Source organism: Podarcis erhardii (assembly GCF_964252035.2).
Source record: "Podarcis erhardii genome assembly, chromosome: 8".
NCBI classification, from domain to species: Eukaryota; Metazoa; Chordata; class Lepidosauria; order Squamata; family Lacertidae; genus Podarcis; species Podarcis erhardii.
The window spans coordinates 42217809-42242787 of NC_138499.1; the positions used below are offsets into that span (position 1 = coordinate 42217809).

Consider the following 24979-nt stretch of genomic DNA (forward strand, 5'->3'; position numbering starts at 1 on the left):
TTGGCCAAACATAACATAATTATTTTTTCTTGGCTAACGTAACATAATTATGAGTGGAATTCAGCTCAGTTTAACTCAGAGTAGAGCCACTGAAATTAAAGGACCCAACTTGGTCACACCCATTGATACTAATGGCTCTACTCTGAATAAAACTTAGTTGGAATACCACCCAACATTAAAATAGGAAGGTAGGTTAGAAACCATTTTATAAATAAAATTTATGAGTGAGCCTGTGGGCCAGTGTAAACAACAAAACAGAGTCTTCTTGAATTACTTTTAAAAATTATTATTTTTTAATGAAGAAATAATTCCATTCCAAAATATAGACACACAATTAAATAGTTTAATCACTTCAAAATATAACATGTCCCCAGTAGGTTTGAACACACGCACGCACACACAAAACAATACTTAACAACAATACAAAAAAACCCCATACAATAATAGTTCTGTTTACAATACCAATGAACAATGTAAAATTTGTAGTGTGAGTCTGTCTGGACTGGTGTGAAATAACAGTAGTTAAAAACATCAGACAGTAGCTTCAAGATGTAACTCTTCATACATTTTTGGTTCACAAGTAAGATGCCCTCTCTTCTCAGGACACAGCAGCGTGCTCGTTGTTCAAGGCTCCTTTCACTGAATTGAACCAACCTAACTGTTGCAACCTGAGGTTGCAGTATTTACAATAAATATCTACAGCAATTCCAAGAAACTAATAAAGATGGGAGAAGATGATTAAAGTAAAGGCAGACATCTGTGCTAAATAATGATGCAACATTTTGTCTCATGCATATAAGAAAATACATATTATCACAACAAAGGCCACACACCTTTTAATGCAGTTTTTAGTTAACATTACTACTTACAGAGAATCTATTCTCCATCTTTTCTTTCAACATTCAAGAATCATATTCCTCTTCACATTCTCATTCCTCTCTCTTAACTACCTTTCCACTGACAATCCACAACAGGAGTTTTTGGCTGCGGTAACTGGCCAGAATTTTTTAAATAAAAGGCCAGTTCAACCCTTTCTGTAACTTTAATGTTCACAATCCAAACCAAGTTAAACAAATAGATGAGGACTGAGTGGGCTAAAACATAGACCCCTTTGGGACAAAACTTTCATCTGACCACTTTCCTACATGGGCATGTGTGTCGGTTTTGTGGAAGGTGATGCCTTCCAGTGTCACCCTCCAGGCATATCTGTCCCACCAGACACCCACACCTGTGCATAATGTTTAAATGGGGCACCCGCACATAAAATCCAACTCATGGAGGCCTGAACAGCACAAATGAAATCCAGGAATTGAAAATGTGGTCTGGTCATAGAATAACATCTGTGGAACTTTATCACATGTACATCTTTATTTAAAGATGCATTATAATGACCGATGGCCTTGGAGGTTGGTTGGTCGGATGGTAGCATTGGATAGATGGTGGCACTCCCTACGCAACACATGCTGCAGAGAAACTGGGGGAAGTACTGTCCTTGCTGGGCCACTACCAGCTCAAGAGCTGGGTAATATTGTAAAATGAGGTTTTTCTTTGTGGAGAGGCAAATTAAAAAGTGCTTAATCTTAAAGTTCCGGAACATAACAGGCCACCTAGAGCACTGCTTGGGGGTTATGTGCTGAAACCAGGCTGAGAGAATGAAGACGGCAATAGTGCTACATAAACCTTGAAATGTAAGACTCATGCATGGATCTTACATGCAATATAAGGGTCAAATAAAATGCTTTAAAGCAACGTGGTTATTACTCCCAACTGCAATTATGCGACTGGATTTGGGTCATTCAGACAGAGCTGTGTTCTGGTCCAGTTTGTCTCTCTTCAGGAAACACCTGACTGGAATCCTGAGCGACGTGTCAGCAAGATTTCTTAACACTGTAGTGGTTTTATCTGCTGAGTGCTAGGCACTAGTAGAGTTCTGGTTCCTGAGAGAAGGGTACAGGAGAGGTAAGTGGTCACAGGTTATGTATAACCTGTGATGTATCTACCTGTTGGCAGATATGAACAGGAGCAAGGATTATTTATTGCAAATGTTGGTTTAGGGAGTGTCTCTATGTAAACATATTTTATATTCTGCAGTTGTCTGACTTGTGTGATTTGACTACATAGAGACAATGCTGAAACATACACAAGGAGGAAGGTGGCCAGTGGTAGCAATGATTTCATGCATCTGTGAAAAGTACTAGTAACTATTTTTAACCCAAGTAAGTTTGTCCAATCCTTATTTCCAGTAGAATCAGAAGAGGGATTAAACTTCTAATTTGGACAAACTCTGTAGTAGCTCTTTGGGAGAAGCTTTGTTATGGTTAATGATAGGACATTTTCTACGATGTTTCCATGAAACACGGGATTATAAAACTGACCCTTTTCCAAACTGACATCCACTATTAGAATTGCTGTGTCATGTATTCAAAACCTTAGTGGAACCCTAGAAATTTCCAGCTTACTTAATGTTTTTTTCCTAGCTAAAATATCATTGGTGTGAGTTGCTACTGGCTAACTCAATGCATACCAATGGCTGGGAAATCTCATTGCAACCCCACCCCCTTTTTATAATCCAGATGAATGCAAAGGCCAATGGTCTCTCTCCTCCCTGTTATATAGTTGAAATAGGATGTTAAGTGTTACTCAAAGAGACACCTTTGTAAGTACATATAGTTAGTAGAAGGACTGTACTCCCCTCTGTGTTTTTCATAGATATACTTAGTATCCCCATTCAGTCCTGAAAGAAAGTCTCATTACACATTTCCAAGAATGCATGCAGAACATCTGGTGGCTGGCTAAGGCAATGCACATTCAGAAATAAAATAAAATAGTTGCAAGCGCACTTTTAAAGCCTGTACATTTAAAGCTGAAGGCCTCAACAAACAGGATATGAAGGATGGAGAAATGTGAAAGAACACATGCTTACTAAAGTTCTAAAACAGCTATTAAACAATACTATGAAAGATTATACGTTAATGTGAGTTAGTTTAGGGATTTTATGGCACCTGTGGTTTATAAACAGCTTTAGCAACGAGTATTTCAAAACATAGTTCACAGTTTTAAGAAGATCTGTGCTGATTTTAAAAACTAGATTCTATATCATTTGAATGTTGCCTTTTGTATATGATATCTATTTGAAAAGAAAATATTTACACTAACTTCTATGGCTGATTTGTTAGATTACTTTGAAAGAAACATTCCTAAGTTATGTAGTAGCCCTAAATCATAGAGATACTTCTTAGTGCATTTTGTACAAGTCTTTTTTCGTTTCTTTTTTCTTTTTTGCAGAAAGACTGTAAAACAAATTGCAATCTAAGTCTGCAATCCTGCAGCTGGACATGTACATTGAAGTCCCACAGATACTGGCGGGATTCAGCACATACAGCTGGCTGGAGGATTGCAGCCATAGTCTAGCGTCCGGGCTATAAATATGTACACTCAGGAGTATATTCATTCAGTGTTAAATGCATCATTTGTAGCTTTTAAAATTTCCTCTGTGGAAAAACAATGTACAGTGTAGGAAAGTGTTCTAAAATCTCAAACTATTCAGAAATCAAACTCCTAATATAAACAGTATATTAATATTGTCATTGTAAACTGAAGAGGTTCAACATTATGTGCAAAGGGCTTAAGTGTTTTGTTAGTACTGCCATTAACTGTAATAACGGCATTTTGTTTCAGCCTGTGTTCTTCACCAGTAATGAGCCATGTTACATAGAATGTAGCTGATATAAGTTAGCTTTAAATAAAAAGTCTTTTTTTTCTCTTCAAAACAAACACCTACAAACTACAACTGGTAGAACAAAAATACTGTGCTACAGTCTTCAAAACTAGTTGGTTATCTTATGTCAGAGGGGCTGCATGTGTTGTTCTGCTTCTTCTGTGAAGCTGGCAGCCAGGCTCTCTCTGTCATCCGTCTGAGTGCAGCTCTCCTCCTCCTCCTCCTCCTCCTCCTCCTCCTCCTCCTCCTTTCTTCTGTCACTTTCATTGTCCATTTGACTGCAGCTTTCCTGTCAATATATATAATATACTGTCAAGCTTGCATAATGCATATTGGCAGTGGAGGGGGGAGAGGAAGACGTATTAAAAATACACAGCCCTTCTCTGATCCATGACATACATGGAGTTCCTGTACGCACACACACACATACACACACACAAAATTTAAGGACGGTATCCTGCTTTCCAAAGGCAGCCCCGCATACAATGCATTGCAGTAGATAAATGGGTTGTGCATGGGTAAATGTAGCCTGGCTCTCTCTGTTCAGAGACTTTGAAGAGACTTAAATTTGACAATTTTTTAATAGATTGGGCCATGCAACTGAATTTTGGACTTGTGAAATTAATTTTAAGCTTCCTGAAACAGAGAAAAGTGTGTATTTGTTTTACATTATAAGCCACAAAGTGATGTCAAGCAAACCTTTTGGAATAATCTTATGTTGCTATTGGTACAATAATTTTTAAAAGAATGTTAGAATTTATCCTTCAGTATAAAAGGTGCCTGGTGTAATGCAGGATAAAGTACAGTATAAAAACACAACCTTGCAGGTTATTTTTTTTAAAACAAATTCTGCCATAAGCAATCACTAACTGTATCTTTGCCACCTAAAATCTTGTAACACTATTTACATAATGTTTGCAAATGTATAGCAAGCTGTTGCTGGCATATGATGGATAACACATTTTAACAAATCATAGTAGTGGCCAGTTTGATTGAATCCAGATGGCACATTTCTAAACTGAAACCAGTTGAATCTAAATACGAACAATGGTATTGGGCTGGGTTCCATATCATTCATCTTGTTACTTAGGGACAGTACATTTGATATCCTGGGATGACAGTTTTACCTTAACAATATGATACACTCCTCCTCAGGTTGGTAACTTTACCAGTACTGCTTAACAAGCATAGGTTGTGACTTGGCACTTATAATGTACAGGTAGAGTAAAAGCATGGAGGTGTACAAGAACATATTGAGCTGTACACATTGCTCAAGTTCTGCTGCGGAAATGCTAGTTTCTATAGAAACTATCATTTCTATAATTTCTGTAATATGCATAACTACCACGTGGAAATAGTCAGTATGTGGGAGAGCCAGTGTGCTGCAATGAACAGAATGTTGGTTTAGGACTTGCAAGATCCAGCTTCAAGTTGCCACTCAGCCATTAAGCTCATTGGGTGGCCTTGCACCAGTCCCCAACTCTCAGCCTAACGTATCTCACAAGGGTCTTTTTGAAGGGAAAGGAGGGGGGGGGTGTACTGTGCATAACACCTTCAGCTCTTTGAAGGACAGGTGGGCTAGAAATACAATACATTAAAAGCACCTTTGAAAGCAGCAAATTAAAACCTGCAAATTAGAGAATTATAACTGGGGATAATTCTGAGTGACGGCTTGAATTGACTAGTTAATGCATGTAGCAACCTGCAAGGTTGCGCATGTGTTTTAGATGGTACTTAAATTTAAAAGTGCCAGCTTTCAGATGAAATCATTCCACTAGACTAGGTGTTCCTAAACTATGGTCTGTGGGTCATCTTCATTTAGATGCTGATATTAAATATCCATATTGATTTTTAATTGCATTTTAATTGCCTTTTTTCTTTCTTATATTCTATGGAATGCAAACTGTAATGCAATGCAATACAATACAAGAAAGAAAAGAAATACTAAAAATACTATTAACATTCATATAACATCTAACACAGCTGTTACACACTAGTCTCTGTGCCCAATTCTAGGTAGCGGAAAGGAGAGGAGGGAAGAGAAGGATGTCTGAATTTGGCAACAGTCCACTTTGGGCTTGAACAGTTCTCTCCTTCACACACAACCAGTTCATCCTGCCTGTAAAACCACCTGCTGACCAGAGATCTAGACTAACAGAATACTTACTTGAGAGGAGAGTGATACTAGTTACTCATCCTTGCAAGCTGACCTATGAATAAAAAGAGAGTGAAAACTGAAGATGTGAGCAGCCAAACCAGCGTAGCATTCTGGAGACAGCAGTGGACAAGAAAGGTGAGCGAGTGTTCAAGAGCAGTAACACTACACATTTATAAGGAAGGAGGTTTGCATGCCAGGTGATCCTGTAAGAAGGCTGCTGTTCTTCTGAATACAAAGGTCATTTACTACAAGCACCAGAGCAGAGAGGAAAGGAATACTCTCTTCTAATTCTTGTGCCTAGACCTTCTATAGTTCAGTGCCTTGTAGTATAAAAGGAATGTGATTTCTTTGACAGGCAAGATTCATGTAAGTTCAAACCAGTCAACTGTTCATTTATAAAGTAATTTTCTATGCACATATACAGTGGCGAATGTAAATTTTGGGGGCCCTGAAGCTAGAAGCAGCATTGAGGTCTAGGTAACTATTGTTATCTTCTTCAATGGGGTTGTTTCACAACAGATCATCATACCTTTACAACATCCATGCTACTGACCCTCAAACTTTGGGATTGTTGAAACATGTACAACCAAAAATTTATCAAATTGAGTCTACTAGATTTTTAAACAATGCAGACTAAAGTTTCTTCTGGGGTCCCTCTGGGATTAGGGGCCCTGAATATTAAGCTTCATTGGTTTCATAGCAGATCCGCCCTGGCACATGTGCCTGGAACACTATCTTCAAGGAATCTAACTAGGCCAAGGACTCCAGCCTATGATACAATCCTTTCCTTGATTGATGCCTGGTGGGTAACAAGAGGATTTCTATGAACTATCTTATGCCAGGAGTCAGGGCAAGGATGGGTTGCTTTCACTGTAATCCCTGGGATATGGCACCAGCTGCACAGGAAGAAGCAGCGTGGTCTGTTCCTGACAATGTGCTCGTAATGTGACGCTATCACAGTTTTTGTGCTATCATTCCATGGCGATTGCTTTATGTGATGCATAGTTACAGCCATGTTGGGAGCGATGTTATAATTAGTAGGTAGCAACAGAGTTGCTAGGGGAAAATAGGAAACATAAGAAGCAGCCTTACACAGAGTCAGGCCATTGGTCCATTGAGATCAATATTATCATTGTACTGACTGGAAGCAGCAGCTCTTCAGGGTTTCAGGCAGGAGTCTTTCCTAGCCTGACCTGGATATGCCAGGGACTGTCTGCAAGCAAACCAAGTGCTTTACCACTGGTAACTTCCCAGTGGGGGAGTAGCCATGGTGACAGTGCCTCTTTCATACTGCTATGGCTGCATTTTTTTACAGTGCTGGGAGGGGCACAGGATTCCAGCTAGCTCCGCTTTGGCATAGTGGCAATCATTTTACAGGTTGGATCGGTCAGTTGGTTAGAACATAATGCCAACAACGCCAAGGTGGCAGGTTTGATTCCCTTAAAGGACAGCTGCATATTCCAGCAGTGCAAGGGGTAGGCCAAGGTGGTCCTCAGGGTCCCTTCCAACTCTATGATTCTATGAGATATCTTCTATGAGAAGTGATATGCAAGGAATATACATCTGCTACTTAGATGTTTTGGTAACTTGAACATATATTTACATAGACCACAGGACTTGACTACCTGTCTGCTGTTCCTTTTTTCATTTGTTTGTTTGTATGTATGTATGCACGAGGACTCTTGAGATTCACTTTTATGATAAGAGCCCCTTAATGCAGTAGGGCCACAGCCTAACTTTCTTTGAATGAAATAACACATAGAGCTGGTTTCCATATGCATATCATCACTTCGTTTCTCATTACTTCATTACTCAAAACTTGATTGCGTTGCTTTGTTGAGCACATTCTTTGAGCTGGCGATGGATAACATGGAAGGTCAACCTTCAGAGATTAAATCAGTGATGGCTCATTTACACATGCAAATCTTCACTCTATTCTCCAGCTAATAAGTGCCAAACATGCACACGTGAGCCAAGCATCACTCTATTGCAAATCAGTAAAAACAGTTGGCAAAGCACATTGTTGACAGAGAATGCTATTAGCATTTGTGATGCATCAACTAACAGCCTGTTGAGGTTAATGTCAGCCTTGTTCAGTTCAATACCTACAGCACTTCCTGATTACTCACACATAGAAACATGAATGAATATAATACTAGTTGGAATCTGACGCCTCAGCTCTACAGAGAACACATTTGAGATCCAACCAAAACAGAATCCAGCACAGTGTCATTTGTGGATTCTAATTTTACCTAGATACTTTGCTGAGCTCTCTTTTTATTTTTACCTGATAAGCTTCATCCTGCAGCTTTTGTTTCAAATATTCCTCCATCTTGAGCTCATGCTCTAGCTGGCGAACAGAGTCATTTTCATAGTTCTCATCATCTGCTCTAACGTAAGGGTCTCCATCTTCTGTAACCCTAAAGACAATTATTAATAAATAGCTTCCTAATTTTTTTAAAATGCTAACATTCAGAAGACTCATTGTGTTTTCTTCATGAACTCTGAAAGGCAAGGCCTGTTTTGTGTATTTCTTAAAAACTCCATATACTGTATATTCTTTCAAAACAGAGGACTTATTTGTTTACACATTCACATTTCATCTTTCAAATGGATCTGTTCATTCACAGAGAGATTCCTACTTGCAGTGCCTTTGGGGATAATTACTGTATGCTAGACCCTGACTACTGTTCTGAAATGAAAAATGAATTCCTAGACTGTACCATGTCAGCCTAAAATTTGGAGGCTGCATTTGCTTCCTCACATAATAATAAATAAATACTATCTGTGTGTTGTAAACTAGAAATATGATAGATTTCTACTGGCAGGGAGTCTTCTCTCTCTCGCTTTGAAGAGACAACAACATATGAGAATTACAATATGACCCTCAACACCTGCAGTCTGAAATGGTATAATCTAGGAAGGAGATAACATAGCCATCTATGTCAGAACTGTGTTTATGATTCTGGTCTGGGTAGGAATTCACAGCCGAGAACACAGGAAGTACCCTGGGGGAAAAGATAAGCACTGCTTTCTCTAAAGCACACTCACTAGCCCAGTTAGCACATAACATTAAGCCAAACTGTGGCTAAGCATGAATGAGCAACCGTTCAGGTACTCAGAGCTAAGATCATGGGTGCTTTATTCTTTCCACAAAATTTCTCAGCTGCATGCCACCAACTGAGTTGTCGAAAGAAACCCACTGCTTCTGTGCTACCCAAAGCAAAGTCAGAGTTTGGCTTAGCAGTATGTATTAACCCAGGCTTGCAGTTTGTCTCCCCCAAACAAACAATGAGCAGTAAACCAAGAACATGCTTGATTAAACATGCTTAGGATTCTTTTGCACAGTGTTAGTTGATTTAACAGTGCAATCCTATGTATGTTTACTTGGAGGTAAGTCCCACTTTGTCAGTAAAGCTTACTCCCTAGTAACCACACTTAGAATTGCAGCTTAAACTTCTGATTAATTGAATTAAAACATGCATATTTAAAGAAATCACAAACAATTCTTTAATCAGGAGATCTCCTACTTTCCTTTTTTTATTTATTTCAGCAACTGAAATACCACTTAACACCATAGTTTTTAAGCTGTGCACAATGCGATTACAAAAAAGATACAAAGATAAAATCAGTTAAAACTAAACATAAAGTAAAAAAGGCTAACTTAAGATGCCTGCTAAAGTTTTTAAAAAGTCTTCACCATGTACCTGAATAGAGGATATAAGGCATAGGCATGTATTGGTATGTATTTTTCCTACATTTGTGACTCATCAGTATGTCTTTAATGCTTTGGCATAACTGATATGCAGAATTTCTCTCTGAATCTGAGACGAAGCAAAATTCTGCAAATGTCATATTCTACATTGCGAAAGACTGTTTTGTAAATGGGAGGTAAGGCAACATTGGAAATTCTGTATACAGAAATTAGGTTTAGTTTGTCTTGGTAGGGACTGACTTTCCCCCTGCAGCTAGAATGGCTTTGTCCTACTGCAAATCCACCTGCTTAAATGGTGTATGTATAAAGATCGAAACTGAGCAAAAAAATGCAGAACACTTGACACTTGATTCAGGTAGGTAGCCGTGCTGGTCTGACACAGTCGAAATAAATAAAAAACCAAAACACTTGAGGAAGAGTGTAAATAAGAGATTCATTTGGGATAATTTATTAGAAGCCAAATTCCAGTCATGGCTTTTAATTAAGGTCTAACATACGTAAATAGAAGGCAGAGCAGAGGAAGGGGCCATGTATTACAGGGACCCTGCTGGGGGTGCAACCTGTTTCTGTGTCCTCTATACATACAGACTGAAGGGATAGCTCAGTTGGTAGAGCATGAGACTTTTAATCTCAGGGTCATGGGTTTGAGCAAGACTAGGGGCAAAGTGGACATGATTTCTACTCTTAAGTACCTGCTCATTCATGCTTATCCATGGTTTGGCTCAGCATTACATGTGAACCAGGTCACAGTGCGTGCAGAATGTCAGCAGTGTGGACTGTGCAACTGCTGTTTTTGTCTACTCTGTGAACCAATAAGGGCCAGCAGTTTGTAAGGATTAGGAGTAACAAAATAAAATTTCAAGAGCAGTTTTTGTTATGTGGAATGGGAAGAGGAGGCTAATTTCTGAGCCATTTCCCCTGTTCCCTTAAAAGCCCGTGACTCAGGCTATCACCTCACCAAGAAGCTAGCCTGGATACCTCAGGAATTAGAAGGGGGCCCAGGTCTACAGCCTACCACCCCACAAACATATACTGTAACAATATCCACTGGAAACATTATTTTCCTCTAGCTGGAGGTCAGCAATTGCTAAATTCATCTCCTAGTAAAGGGCTCTGCCCTGAAAACAAACAGTTTCTACATTTATTTGCTTTAGTGCTGAATTTCCAAGTTAAAATCACCGCATAATTGTTTTTCTTTTGAAGGCTGTGAGATTCATAAAATGGATTTAAACACAATAGCCCTCATTGCTATTCTTGGCCTAATATTTGGTTAAGAGAGCAACTCCATATTACATGTACATACCACATTTGCTTAGCTTCAGAGATGGTTTATTGAAGACAATATGGAATATATATTATTTAATAAGGAAAGAGAGATAAAGAGCACAAGGAGTTACCCACATATCACTGCGGATGGTGCCAGAGGCAGCTGCACTGTGAAGGTATCCTGGCTTCCGGGCATGAATCTGCGCAAGGAAAGCCTTTTCAGAAGTTGGCGATGGAACAAGGTCATCAAAATGAGTCCGACCAAACTCAGAATCCACATTACTCTCTGTCTCACTTCCAACTTCTGTGGGAAGAAAGGCACCAATGGTACTATGGTTACATGAACTCTAGGAAGTTTCTCTCAAGTTTCTAGCACAGACTGACTTTACACCACCATCCTAAATGGCTATAAACACACCAGTTGCATAGAGTTAGTTTGCTTACTTTACTCATGTAGTGCTGATACTCATGCACAGAGATCATTTATTGTGTAGCAGGTTTGATTATTTAGTGCACCTTGACACAGGGATTAGGCCAATCCCCATGCTGATTCCCTTTAACCAATGAAGGGGTCAGCATGGGTACCACAGTGCCACAGCTCTAACAATGGGTTGCTGCCAAACCTTCTTATGCAAAACACTGCAGAGTTTGGGCTCTCTTTTGTTACCCATGTAGCATTAAACTATGCAACTCTGCTTCAAGAGTAAAAAAATGATTTTGTGTGTGAGCGAGTGAGTGGGAGAGAGAAAGAAACTCTTAGCGTTGCACTCTAGTTACCTTGGATGGGGGCGACTGTCTTCAACAGAATTTGCCACACCTTTCTCCTTACATATTAAAAACATCTTCTACATAACATACTGTACATCTCTTTTTGTAGTCTATAAACATTATGGTTTTTTAAAAAGAGTGTTGAATGGTTAAATATTAATTCTGCTTTTAAATAATCAGACCTGAGTTCAGTTCTTTCACCAGAGAAGACATAGTGTTGGTGATTGAATCTGCTGCTACCAGCAAGTCATTCCTTAAATTTCTTCTTGAACCTGTGAAGAGAAGCAAAGCTTTATGTTCAGAGGTCTCCTTACCCCCTGTAAGCTTAACAACCTAGAGAGTGTAATTAAACTACAGTGCAGTAAATGAAAAACACATTTTAGATCTATATCCATGTAGCTTTTATGTGGACGTGGTTTCCCCTTTCCTACACCACACAGCAACCACTGCTAGTGTTTCATCTAATGCTGGTGCCACCAATCTAGAATAAAATATAGACCAGGATCCAAAGGAATGGGATATCCAGCCTGCTTTCCATGTCACAATCAACTTTGGAAACTCAGAGGACATTCCAAAGCAAGGTTTGCTATGGTGTTGTGATCAGCCAGCGAAAACAAAAACCTCAGAGTTCATGATGCCTGCCCAAGCCCTCAAAAACCCAGCTTCACTAAACCCATGTTGGCCACTGGTAGAACCAGGGTAGGGGATGTCTGGCCCCACAAATATTGTTGAGCTCAAGCTTCCATCATCTCCTGCCAGCATGGCCAACAGTCAGGGATAATGCAGTCCCAACATCATCTGAAGGGACACAGGTTCCCCATCCCTTCCGATATAACTTTTTAATGAGCTAGTTCCATGCTGAACACAACAAAAACAGTGCTACTGGAAGGAATTTGTTTTGTTTTGACAACAAAAACAAACAAATAAAAAACCAACCCCATTTTCCACTGAGTTAAAAACAGCAACCTGGCTTTTAATCCTTCCCATGCTTATTCTTTATTTGCTACGAATCTTCATTGCTTAAGAACCAAATACAAAATTCATATATTTTGCCTTTTCTAACACAGTTTCCCAGTTTCTTACCCGCTTCCTCCTCCATTGCAAGCTTATACTTTCAGCAACTGTTTACTGCTCCAGCCCACATGCACTATCCACAAAGACTGAGGAGGGGGATCTTCTTCAGCCCAAAGCTTACATTCCCCTGTGGGCAATCTTCCAGAGACTGCATGCTGGACTGGTGATCAGGGCCAGAAGCAAAAAGCAGGCTGAGCAGTGGAGGGACTTTTAACCCTTTTTTACACCCTTTCATTGTGGTTATATTCCAGTGGAGGCTATGCTCCAGCCACACAATTCAGAATTATCCATACATATACCCCCATGGTCTTCCCATCTTCTATCCAGGCAAGCAAGAGGCATTAGAACCCAAGGACAACACACATTCAGACAAGAGCACAGAGCACAGTCCAGTCTATGAGAGATGCAGCCTGGGAGGCTGTGTGGCCTGCAGAGAGTCCTGAGGTCCAAATACACAGCCCTGGAGGACTGCATTTGGTCCCCGGGCTCTGTATTTCGTCCTCGCCTCTGCACTAAAGCAATACAGGGGAATTGGTGCTCCTAACTAAAGAATCACTTTTGTTATAGGGACTTGGAGGCCAATGAAGAGGACTCGGAGGAGTCAAGCAGCTGGCATGAGAAATTATCATGCAACAATGTGGCACATTATGAAGAAGTATAATTGCTATGGCCAGAGAATACAATGAATCTTTATGTACACTTGATTAATAGAGGATGTTGTGTCTGTTGCAGATAATCTGGCTTGTTTAGTTAGTTAGGCCAAATCTTTTCCTCATGCTTTTCATTATGGTGAAACAATACTAACTTTTTACAATTGTTTTATGCCATTAGGAATCCTCTCACTGATACCACTTGTTCTAAACACAAGCTTTTAATTAGCCTAAATCGGGGTGCCTTCCAGATGTTGTTGGAGTACAGCTCTCGTCAACCCCAACCATTGGCCATGCTTCCGGGGCTGATCTGGACGCATCAGTTGGCTATGCCCACCTTAAATGATAAAAAACTCATTTGTAGATGACATGGCATATGTACGATAAGGGAAGAAGTCATTGAGTTGCAGGGCATTTCCCCCACCCCTGCTGACTATTCCTAAGCACAACCACTTTGTAGCAAATGATGCTCTGCACAACTTACCTTGCGCAAAGGCTTCCTGCACATCTCCTCCCACGCCTGTCAGAGAGTCCTGAGGTGTGTGGGCTGGAGTCGAGCAGGCAGACGCAGATCTGATGGGCATAGGAATAGGCCGGCTGATAGTGTGGCTGGGAGAAGAGCGTGGGGAGCCTGCCCCTTGGGTCTGGAATAAAAAGGTTTGCTAAGTGGGTTAAGCACGACTTACAGCAGAGAGCGCCCCAGCGCTGCCATCACCAATTATATTCCTACTGTGCAAACAGTCAGAAAATGCCATGTCATGCTGAATACTGGGATCATCCTGATGGAAAGCGAGCACATCAGTCTCTTTGTTAGTTAATAGGGTCAGGCGTGCATACTAGTAAAACAGCATAAATGTAAAAATGTAGTGACGTAAGACAGGAGAAATGGCCAAAAGGATCTTATAAGTTCCAGGGTTCAAATGGACATTAAAAAACCCCCATATATGGAACTTCTCCCCCCCCCCATGGAAAATATAATGTTAACAATGTGCATAGTAATACAATACAGTCTTCTATTTTGCATTATTATTATTACTGTTGCTATTATATTCTGCTTAATGCCAAAATAGGCCTCTAGGTGTTTTACACAGTATATAATAAAAGTTACAAAGATGCAGAGGTCTTTGCATTAAGAAGACTGGAAGTCTTGGATAGAATTGTTAACTTTTCATACAGAAAAGAACTGTGTTCAAAAATTAGATGTAGGAACTCCTTTCTAAAACAAATACTAGAAGTGTGGGGTCCTGAAATGGACCCAGTACTCCATGCCATCCTCATGCCCAGTGCTTCTCTGCCCTGGCTGTCTTTCAATGGCTTCTGCTTGTGGTGGTGCAAGGTGGGGAAGGAAATTGCTAAGCGTGATGATGTCAGGTCACACCTTCTGCTTTAATTAAAGCTTGTTAGGAGATGATGCAAGTTATCATTGGCTGTATGTTTAAGGCAATGCACAGTTTGGCCGTAAAACACAGCACAAATAGCTATTGTTAGGAAACAAAACCAAACAGCAAACCCCAGCATGAGTGCATGCAAGCCTTTTATGTGAGCCTAAGGAGGGTATCTTAATCCTGGACAAAGTGTTTTAACATCAGTCATAAGAAAGACATATAGTTGGTCAGTGAAAGTGAGCAGAACACGTCACAGAATACACAAAGATCTTATACTCATCGATTCTCTGCCAGTTAATCCTGTTTTTCTCATCCCACATAGGGAGCAGCAGCAGGTGGTTTACTGAGCCCCACCTGGTTGCCATACAGAGTTGATGAGCAGAATTCAGCTTGGTGGGTTGCAGACCTGCTTTAGAGTTATGAACTCTATGCAAGGAAGGGGAATTGAGTGCGGAGATAGGAGTCTATACTAACGAGCAGTATTCAACTAAGTTTTTATCAGGGTAGACCCATTGAAGTTTAACATGTCGAGGTTAGGGCCCTTCATTTCAATGGGTCTACTTTGAGCAAAACTTAATTGACTTTGTTTACTTTTTAGAAGTAGAGTACAGTTGCTAATAGGCTAATAGTGGGAAGTGCACAGCCGAAGAGGTGTGGTCCATTCTTCCAAGTTCTTTCCACAGCAACACCCCACTTTCAAGTCACCGTTTTGCTCCTGATGTGGCAAAAATGTTGGGAGCTTGCAGAGTCATGACAGAGAATGGATTGTTTCAATTCTGCCCTACCAAAATTCTGAACTGGATCATGGAAGCAGGAATGGTTTCCTCAGTCCACTCTAATTCAGTAAGGGAAAGGTAAAACACAACACAACACAACAAACCTCACTGTATAGAAGACCTTCAAATGCAAGTGGGGCTTTCAGCTGCATTTTTGCACTAGCGCAAGGCAGGAGGGAACATCCTCAACCCCACACCAGAAACCTCTCTTTATTTATGGATTGTGTCTTGATCCTGCTGTAAGTTCTGTGTCCACTCTGGAATTACTATCCCCATTATTGGAAACCATGGTTCCAATGTGGATTTCTGTATGGAGATAGCTCCATTCTATCCCTTAACTGCCAAGCCCACAGTTTACACTATTCATTGTGGCTAGAATCTTGATGCCCAGATAAACACTAGTAGAGCTTGGAGAAAAGTATGGGAGCTGCTTTGGGTTATTAGTTCTGGAAGCATCTATTTGGCATTTCTAGGTTTTTTAAAAATTTATTTGTCAAGCTCACACTGCTGTTATGTCTGCAAACAGACAAATCCGTTTCCTGTTACAGCAGCTACAATTTAGACAATGACAATTTTAATGAGGAATGTCATCTGTATCTTCTCACTGAGTGCACTGATAAGAAACTAGTAGTAAGATACTTAAGCTTTATCTACAATCACCCTCCCCTCAGTTCGGTAAAACTTAAAACAAATCTCTTTTGTTAGTCTTTGGTATGTAGCTCCCTCTGCTGGAACCTAGAGTGGCTCACAGGTTAGAATCACCAGGGTAGAAATCTATACAAAATAAAAGAGCTACATTTCGGAACAGAAAAATTAGGAACATGGAAAACAGAAATGCTTAGTACACTAAGCAGAAAATATATATGATAGATTTGTATATCTTTGCCCTTTATAACAATATGCACTTATGCTGAGCTGAAACAGAGTGGGTCCCCCCCTTTACAAATCTTTTCACCCCTCATGAAAAGCTCCCACTTTGCTGGCTAAACACCCTTTTGTGAAAAAGTATTCACAAATGGATGGGGTTTGGGGAAAGTGAGGAGGACGAAAGACAGAAGGTAGATGCTCCTTTGTTCCTCCTAGTTAAATGTTCTCGACTGGTTGTGGTACAATATGGGTGGAGATGTGCAAGCGGATGTGCAGCCTGTGAAAGTAACACAGTGTTGATAGAGAAAACTGGTATTCAGATGCACATCCAAATGGAGATGTCGTCCTTTTTCACTGCATTTCTGTCACTAGTAGTCAGATGCAAAAATGTGTGGCGAAAGTTTTGCCATGCAGTGTAGTCAACTTGGATATTCCACAGCCCACCCCCCAGAAAGGTAGGACATGAATATTTTAAAAGGAAAGCACTGCCCTCAGTGTTGTCTGTTAGACAAATGTGATTTTTATGCTCTGGTGCCATCAGTAGCTCTATGTGATCACTGACTGGCAGGGATCTTGCACTGAAGGAGAAATAAACCACTGAAGTTGCAAAGAAGCAGTAACATTTTGGGGCCATGATCAGGTATAACCTTCCCAACACCATAAAAATGTGGAGTGGGGAGGTCAGGATGCTTTTCACACTCCTCAAAACCTACTTTTCATATTGAAAATATCTGAGTGAAAATTCAGCATAAAACTGCAATTTGAATAATTGTTCACTTAAATGAGTTCAGTGAGTTGGGTTCAATAAAAAAGTGGGCTCAAATCTTACATTATGAAAAGTAACAATAGTACTTTTAATGCAGATACAGCGGTACCTCGGGTTACAGATGATTCTGGTTACAGACTCTGCTAACCCAGAAATAGTACCTCGGGTTAAGAACTTTGCTTCAGGATGAGAACAGAAATCGTGTGGTGGTGGTGTGGCGGCGGCAGGAGGCCCCATTAGCTAAAGTGGTGCCTCAGGTTAAGAAAAGTTTCAGGTTAAGAACGGACCTCCGGAACGAATTAAGTTCTTAACCCGAGGTACCACTGTATACCAATAGATCAGCAATGGCCCAATACTACCAGTTTTCTCCTAATCTGTGTGCACATAGTTCTAGCTACTGCACATTGATTTCGTAGCTGAACCAAGAAACAAAACTCTGCTTTAGTATAGTGAGAAATCCCTCAACACTTCCTGAGCCAGTGAGAATGCTACACTTTAGTCACTTAAGCAACATTATTCCTTTGGCTTCAGTGTAATTTAATGCATTTGGAAAGATAATTACAAACACAACCTTAGTGCATTTTTCAGTACAAATAGGTTATGGAATTATTTTTCAAATATTCTCAAAACTGTTACTTGGGTTGGGGGATGGACTTAGCATTCCATCAATCTGAAGTACCTCTACATTTTCAACTTCAAGGAGTTTGCTCACGTTCACACAATTCAATAGTTTGTGTTGGACAGCATTGAAGAGTTATTGCTCTTCATGCCAAAGATACAATTATATCAGCAGTGAGCCACAGAGATCTGTTTTGTTGTTGCTGACCTATCAAGAAAGCCATAACAGCTGACTGTTTAAAGTACCTTAACTTCTCAGATAAAAGGTTAAAGACGTGCGAGGTAGTGTTATTTATTGGTCCAGAGCATGTAAACGCATTTCAAGCAGATGTAGTAAGCACACATTTGGATCACAGGAGCACTTCTTAAGAGTTAGTGACATCTACAGAGTAAATAACTTACACCCTGCTTCAATTCTTCTTCCTAAAGAAAGATTGGATCATTGCGAGTCAGATGAGTCTGATCTTAAAGTGTGAGATAGGGGAGAGAGCTGCAGCTACAGAGCAGGATTGTCACCCCTTGGTCTTAGAACAGCATACTTCTGAACATCAATTTCCGGGGGGGGGGGGAATAATGAAGGAGAGCTGTTGCCTTTCTCTCCCATTTGAGAAGTTTTGGAATGACCTGGCTAATCACTGCTAGAGTACCGTAGATGGTCAGATTCAGCAGGACTCTTACATTTTAAATGTTCTCACTGTACATACATAACAACAGGAGTGGCTATATAGCAACACAGCTCCAAGTTAAGTGGTGCACTCAAACCATTAAAGGGGCCAGCCTCAAATTTCCTAAAGCTTGTCATGTTGTTGGATGCAAATATATTTTGTATATATTATGAGCCTCCTTCCTTGGATGTTTTTATGCAGAGGATGTATTGCCATTTGTCATGGATGTTTTAGCTGAGATTCCTGCATTGCAGGGGGTTGGACTCAGACCCTATACAGGACTGAGAAACAGCAAAGATGGCTTAATAGCTCTTTTGCTGTGCACCTCTGTACATTAACAAATATACTTTGTTAAATAGGGGTAGCTAACAGGAAAAGAATATAATTTTAGCCCCTGCAGGTATTAAGTTTAATGAGACCAGGCTAGTTTATGCCAGGACTGATCTTTTAAAATATGAACAAAATTCCAAACAAAGAAGTTGAGTCCTTGCCCATCTGCCCCCTCCCCTCCCCAACTTAATTTCTGTTATCAAAGGGATGTATTTCTGCACATTAGTCCCTTTCCAAATCATTTAGGTTGAAGAGGTTAATAAACAGGGGGTGTATATAATGAAATATGACAACTAGCAACAACACTCCTTAGCCCCTCAGTACTAAGTACCTGGAGAAAAGGGCATTTGGATCCACTCTCCATTGCTGCTGTTTTTGTGGAAACAATGGTCAAATTGTAGGTTGAAAAGATAACAGCAACAACAACCTATTTGTCTGGGCAATGGGAATGATTAATATCTGAAGTTAGTGGGAGGCATTTCCCAGAACAAACATCTATGGCAGGGATGGGAAATCTGGAGTCCCCTGGGCTGCTGTTAGACTCCATCAACCCCAATCAGCATGGCCAATGCTCAGGGAAGAGTGGAGTCATACATCATTTGGAGGGCTACAGGTTCCACATCCCTGGTCTAGGAGAGAAATCGTATAGGCTTGGGAATTAAAATAGTTTACCTTTAGCAGTTTCATGAGGCCTTCTAACTGAACCATGAGTTCTCTTCGGCTTTCCTGAAGAGCTGACATCCTCTGTTCAAGCTCATCCTTCCTCTGCCTAAGAAATAAGCATTTAAGATCAGGGCATGTAGCTAACCATTCCAAAGCTTCCCAGACAAATGAACATGCAGTGGAAAAGCCTGCATTTGTAATCCAAAACATGTGTTATAATGTTGCACCTGATTTCCTATGCAGGAAGTTTTTGCCCCAAGACTGACCATGAGCACAGCTCAAAACATGGAGCTTGGTTCCACTCTTGCAGCAGACGACAAGCCCTCCAGAATCTTTTCCTAGCTCACCACCATGCTACTCCAATGCACCAAATATATATATATATATATTATTATTTGTTTTTATCTGTCTCTTATTCCAAGAAGCTCAGGACAACATGCATAGAAAGTCCTTTCCTCACTTCTTATTTTGTCTCCACAACAATCCAGAAAATAGATTATGCTGAGAGGGGATAACTTGCTCAAGGTGACCCATTCAAGAGAGGATATGAAGTTGGCACTCCCTTGTCCTATTCTGATACTCAATATTGATTCTCTAATGGATCAAATGTTTACCGGCTAAAAGTCTGCCCACACAAAAGGCTGACATTTCCTGAACATCCTGGATTTTTGTCAGAATCTGCCCTCCTTCTGCCATTGTGAGTTCAAGTTGGTAAAGCCTATTTAACTGTTGGCTGGGTTTGGAACCAGAAGTTGCTTTTTCAATATGTGTTACTCTAGCTCTTGGGATTCCTTTCCCTGGTAATTCAGCTATTCCAAAAGGTCTCCTGATCCAGGACAAACTGATGCCACACTGCTGAGTATGATCTTGCATCTATTTGCTGATTATTTGGCACAACACACATTGCCTCAAAGGTGCATTCACATACATGTTCATCCTCTGCTGACTACAGTATCAACAGATATAGTTTCAAACACTATACTTTTCAATGTAAGGAACATGTTCAGTGTCCTTTAAGGAGGTACAGTGGTGCCTCGCAAGACGAAAAGAATCCGTTCTGCGAGTCTCTTCGTCTTGCGGTTTTTTCGTCTTGCGAAGCAAGCCCATCAGCGGCTTAGCGGATTAGCGCTATTAGCGGCTTAGCGGATCAGCTGATAAGCGGCTTAGCGGATCAGCTGATAAGCGGCTTAGCGGCTTAGAAAAAGGGGGGGGGAGGAAAAAAACCCCGCAGGAACTCGCAAGACATTTTCGTCTTGCGAAGCAAGCCCATAGGAAATTCGCACCTCCAAAACGGAAAACCCTTTCGTCTAGCGGGTTTTCCGTCTTGCGAGGCATTCGTCTTGCGGGGCACCACTGTACTAACTTCTGGTTTCTTTTAAAGTTGAGTGTTAATTGGGGATAACATAGAGCTGCTGAAATAACATAACAAGCACAAATCATAATGAATGCTCAATAAAAAAGGATGTCTGGAAGAGTCCTTACAGACATTATCTTAACTTCCACTCTCAACTTCTTAGCCAACTAGAATGACAATTTAATAATTAAGTTTTCTTCCCCATCACCTGATTTCAGTTTACTGGGCCGACTTTTTGAGCTTTCTGGGATCTTTTGACCCCCCCCAGCAAGAACAGCCTTTAAGCAGAATGCAGATTAGTGTTCTAGTCAGTGCTTTTCTTCGAGAAAAAAAGGTGCTGGTACTGCATACCTTTGTGTACCCCCAGGAAAAAAGCACTGGTTGTAGTTCAAAACACCTGGAGGGCACTAGATTGGCAAAGCCTGGTGTTCAGGTTAGAGAGCCGCAGTGATATTTTTATTAGAGAACCTGGGACTGTGAAATAGCCAGTACACTGCACAGAACACTTGGGGGAACAACCACATAGTCCCTACTTATATTTTCATTATGTTGAGAAGCTTTCATTTGGCTATTTTGCAAATGTTGTGCAAGGAATTAAAATAAGCCCCTTTAACTGTTAATTAACTATTACTATTCTGACCGCACACAAGCTTGGACAGATACTGCTTCCTGTGACATTGCAAATTAAAATGGAGGACAAATTTAAAGAAAGTTATTATGTTTTTTTATCTTTGAAGCAAAATCAAAGAAATGCAAAAACAAGCACCACGCACACTAGCTTACCCCTAGGATAGTGTACACAGGATTACAGCTTCAGAGAGTCAAGTAAAAATTCCAGCACTGCATAATCAAGGGACTTTTTTTTAAAAAAAAGTAAATCTATTTCACCCTATTTGTAGTATTTTAAAACACATTTTAGGATGGGTCTCCAAAAGGGAAATAGTTAAACTTGAACATTGATCTTGATCACTTTCTAATAAGTTCTACAACACTAATGTTGCATGTTGCTGCCATTATTTTGTTCTAGTTAGAGGAAGAGTTATCTTTTGACAACTCCATTAGTAAAATCAATAGTGGAAAACACAACCTCAAAACAATATATGCTACCTGGTAGTGTGCCCCACTGAACTGAATGTGGCTTATTTCTGAGTAGAGATGTGTAAGATTGTGTTATTATTATTTTTTTTTTAATAAAAACCCTCTTAAGTCATTGGCTGAATATAATATACTGTATGTACTTACCTCAGGAGCCGAAGTTCTGCCAGGAGAGTAGGATTCTGTGCTGCCTTCTCTGGAGTGGGTTGAGACGCCTGCTCATGTTCAAGTCGCAGCCTGTGAATCTCTTGTAAGATTTCTCTTACAGAAGAAGAGAAGAAGAAGAGGTAAGCCGTAGGTAACGTTTTCACCAAGGGCCCCTCTAAATGACCTGTTTATTGGGCATTCATCCTGGCTTGTGCCTGCACAAAAGTACATCAGGAGCAGCTGGTGACAGGGGAACTGCTTCACTAACTGGCAGGTAGGTTACTGTTGCTTACCTCGAGGGAGAGGCGACAGGGAGGTAAATATGGTGCAAAAGCACCAGCAGGAGCACCTAGTGTGTTTGCACTGTGCTGACTTCCCTGCCACCTAGCTCCTCCCTCTCTTGGTAAGCAAGAGTGTCCCACTTGCCTGGAAGATAAGCACAACACCTTCACTCTCAAGTGATGCAACACTTCTGGATTTACCTAGTTGGACTCTGTTGAACATTCTTTCTGATTTGTTTGTGGGGTGGTTAAACAATGATGAGCATTTGTCCTGCATTCATTCCGATTTCTTATGGGGTGTTTATATGTATTCTCATTAATCAATTGTTCATCTCACACTTTTCAATGCATTTCCCCATCACTTAACAAACCACAAAGTGTGTTTCTTCTTTTTTGTTGTGCTAGGGCAAAGGTTTTCCTTTTTTTTGAGTCCATGGTTCCCTTGACCAACTACATTCTTTCTGCGGCACCCCTGTGGGGCTCAGGAGCCCAGTTATGTCACCCCTTGCCTGCAGAGCTGGTAGCCTCTCACCCTTTTTCAAACACCCTCCCCCTTGTGGAGTGTTCCCTCAGCCTCCTCTCCTCTCACCAGGAGTCCCCCAGGCAGCCTCTGCTGCTGCCCCTGATCTCTGAGATGCCTCCCCCCTCCCCATCCCAAAGAGAGGTACCTCTTCACACAGCCTCAAAATCTGCTCCATGGAAAAACTGAAAGCTCAGATGCTGCAACTAGGAGGTACTGTTTAAGTACAGATTGTCTTATAGCTTATTAAATTAAATCCAAAACCCAGAAACTAACAGTGGCCCCAGTGTATTATACTGCATCTATAGGTTCCCTCATGACAGATTCACCACAGTTTTGGTCAACTCTGCCTTGATACTTGATACATTTTGTTTCTGTCCGCAGATATACATTTAGCTTGGAGGTAGGTTACAACAGACTTACCTGTTCTTATTTTCAAGTTCTGCAATAAGCTGTCTTTGTTGCTTATTAGCATCAATAGAGAATGAGATATCTGGAGCACCTCTCTGTTGTGGTTGCTGTTGCAGTTGCTGGAAGACAGGTTGTTCATGTCAATAACAATGGCAAATAAAAGTATATTGTTTAAAGATAGACATGCCCATCTTTTGTCTTTTTTGTATTCATACACATATTAACCATATGACTGATATCGTACAGCAATGCTTGTGTAATATAGGGGCTAAAGGTGTTTATTCAACTTCAATTAATTGCAAAAAATTATACCCTGCCTGATTTTCAGAGAAACTCAAGGTGGTCCACACAATACAAAAACAAAACTGAAATCCCAATCATTCCCTTTTCCCCTGCAGCCTTCTGCACACCCACAAAATGTGCTCTGGAGGGTTGAGGAAAAGAAGAAGAAGAAAGGGAAATCCAATTGTGTGACCAAAAGTCCACGGTGTGATATTGGGTGGAAGAACCAAATACATACATCTGAGACACTGCACTGAAAGTGACTAGCAATTAACTGATTTCTGGCTCACATAAATTATTTTGGCCTTCATTCCATCCAGTCACACTTCTCTCATAACTACTTGGTTAATTGATAGTATCTGTTAAGAATTTCCTCAGAAGACCTTGTGATCAATCTCCCTCCCTGCTCCTCCTCGTGACAGAAGCACTCCTTGGTTTACGACACAATCAGTAATCAAAACGTCAGGATAATATTTGGCCATTGGCATCACCCTCATCATTGCAGCTGGTGTTCCAGTGGCAAAGCTATAGACTGCACACTCTCAGCCTTGGTGAGGTACTGTGATAATTAATTTGCTGTTCCCCTCCCATTTTGAAGACAACTGAGATGAGTAACAAGGGGAGGGGGAAGAAGCTCATTACTTGCTAACTATCAATAGAATACTAGCACAGCTGAAGCAGTCCTGGCTTTATTGAACAGGGTCAGTTGGGGAATGACAACATCACAGAGGCCTGAGGCCACAGCACTTGAAACATACCCAACAAAATCTAACTAATGCTCTGAATGTATTCACTAGCTGTATTTTAATCAGAATTGCACATAAGTAGCTATGGATTCAAATGATTTTACTGTCCCAAGTGTTTAGCAAATAAGTCATAATGAGCATGATCTCACTTTCTTCTCCTAGATGGAGAAGGTTCTCAGCTGGGTGGCACAACATCTCTGAAAAATCTCTTGAAAAACCTCTGCTTGGTGGCACTAGCCAATATTTTGTTCCACTGATGCAAGAGAACTCTCTCTACAGCAGTAGTTTTTCCCCCTTTAACTGTCATGTAATAATTTTCAGAGACAAGTCTCACAGTATGACAAGCATGATAAGTAGCTTTTACAGTGAGAAACTGTGCTGCACATGCAGCAAGGATGGGGGAATAATGTCTGTCATTAACTGGAAATCATGGTCAATTTTAGGGATGACTGAGTTCTTCCAAAGTCCCCTTGGATTAGCTTGGAAATGACCTGAGCCCTCAAAACCTGGATCATTTCTCTGAGGCAATCCAAGGCCTGGAAACAGAAACCCCATTCTCTGCCTGTGATACTTGCAGGAATATGTTTTGAAGGATGAAAGGACAAAGTGAACAGTAGTGGTGATGGGGAACCCTACCTGCTGCTAAGGACCCTCTTGTCCTAAGGGTGTTATGTGGCAGATGGGCCTTGGATTTTGCTTTTGCCCCTGCAGTATTGCCAAAGCA

At 40.7% G+C, this 24979-nt stretch overlaps 1 protein-coding gene across 26 annotated transcripts in view; it reads right to left on the reverse strand.

The window, feature by feature from the left end:
- Positions 1–270: 270 nt before the first annotated feature.
- DTNA (dystrobrevin alpha) overlaps positions 271–24979 on the reverse strand; it is a 184753-nt gene continuing 160044 nt past the window's right edge. For 18 of the 26 annotated variants that reach the window (XM_081873649.1, XM_081873630.1, XM_081873653.1 and 15 more), the window contains 9 exons: positions 23240–23346; positions 22016–22129; positions 19429–19525; positions 18164–18184; positions 13834–13993; positions 11808–11897; positions 10993–11161; positions 8164–8296; positions 271–4007 (listed from right to left, as the gene is read on the reverse strand). In XM_081873649.1, coding sequence (XP_081729775.1) covers positions 3846–4007; positions 8164–8296; positions 10993–11161; positions 11808–11897; positions 13834–13993; positions 18164–18184; positions 19429–19525; positions 22016–22129; positions 23240–23346 — 1053 coding nt within the window. In that variant the 3' untranslated portion in view covers positions 271–3845. Of the gene's footprint in view, positions 4008–5885; positions 5929–8163; positions 8297–10992; positions 11162–11807; positions 11898–13833; positions 13994–18163; positions 18185–19428; positions 19526–22015; positions 22130–23239; positions 23347–24979 lie in introns of all 26 variants that reach the window. The other 8 variants (XM_081873641.1, XM_081873648.1, XM_081873647.1 and 5 more) reach the window with 3 other exon arrangements.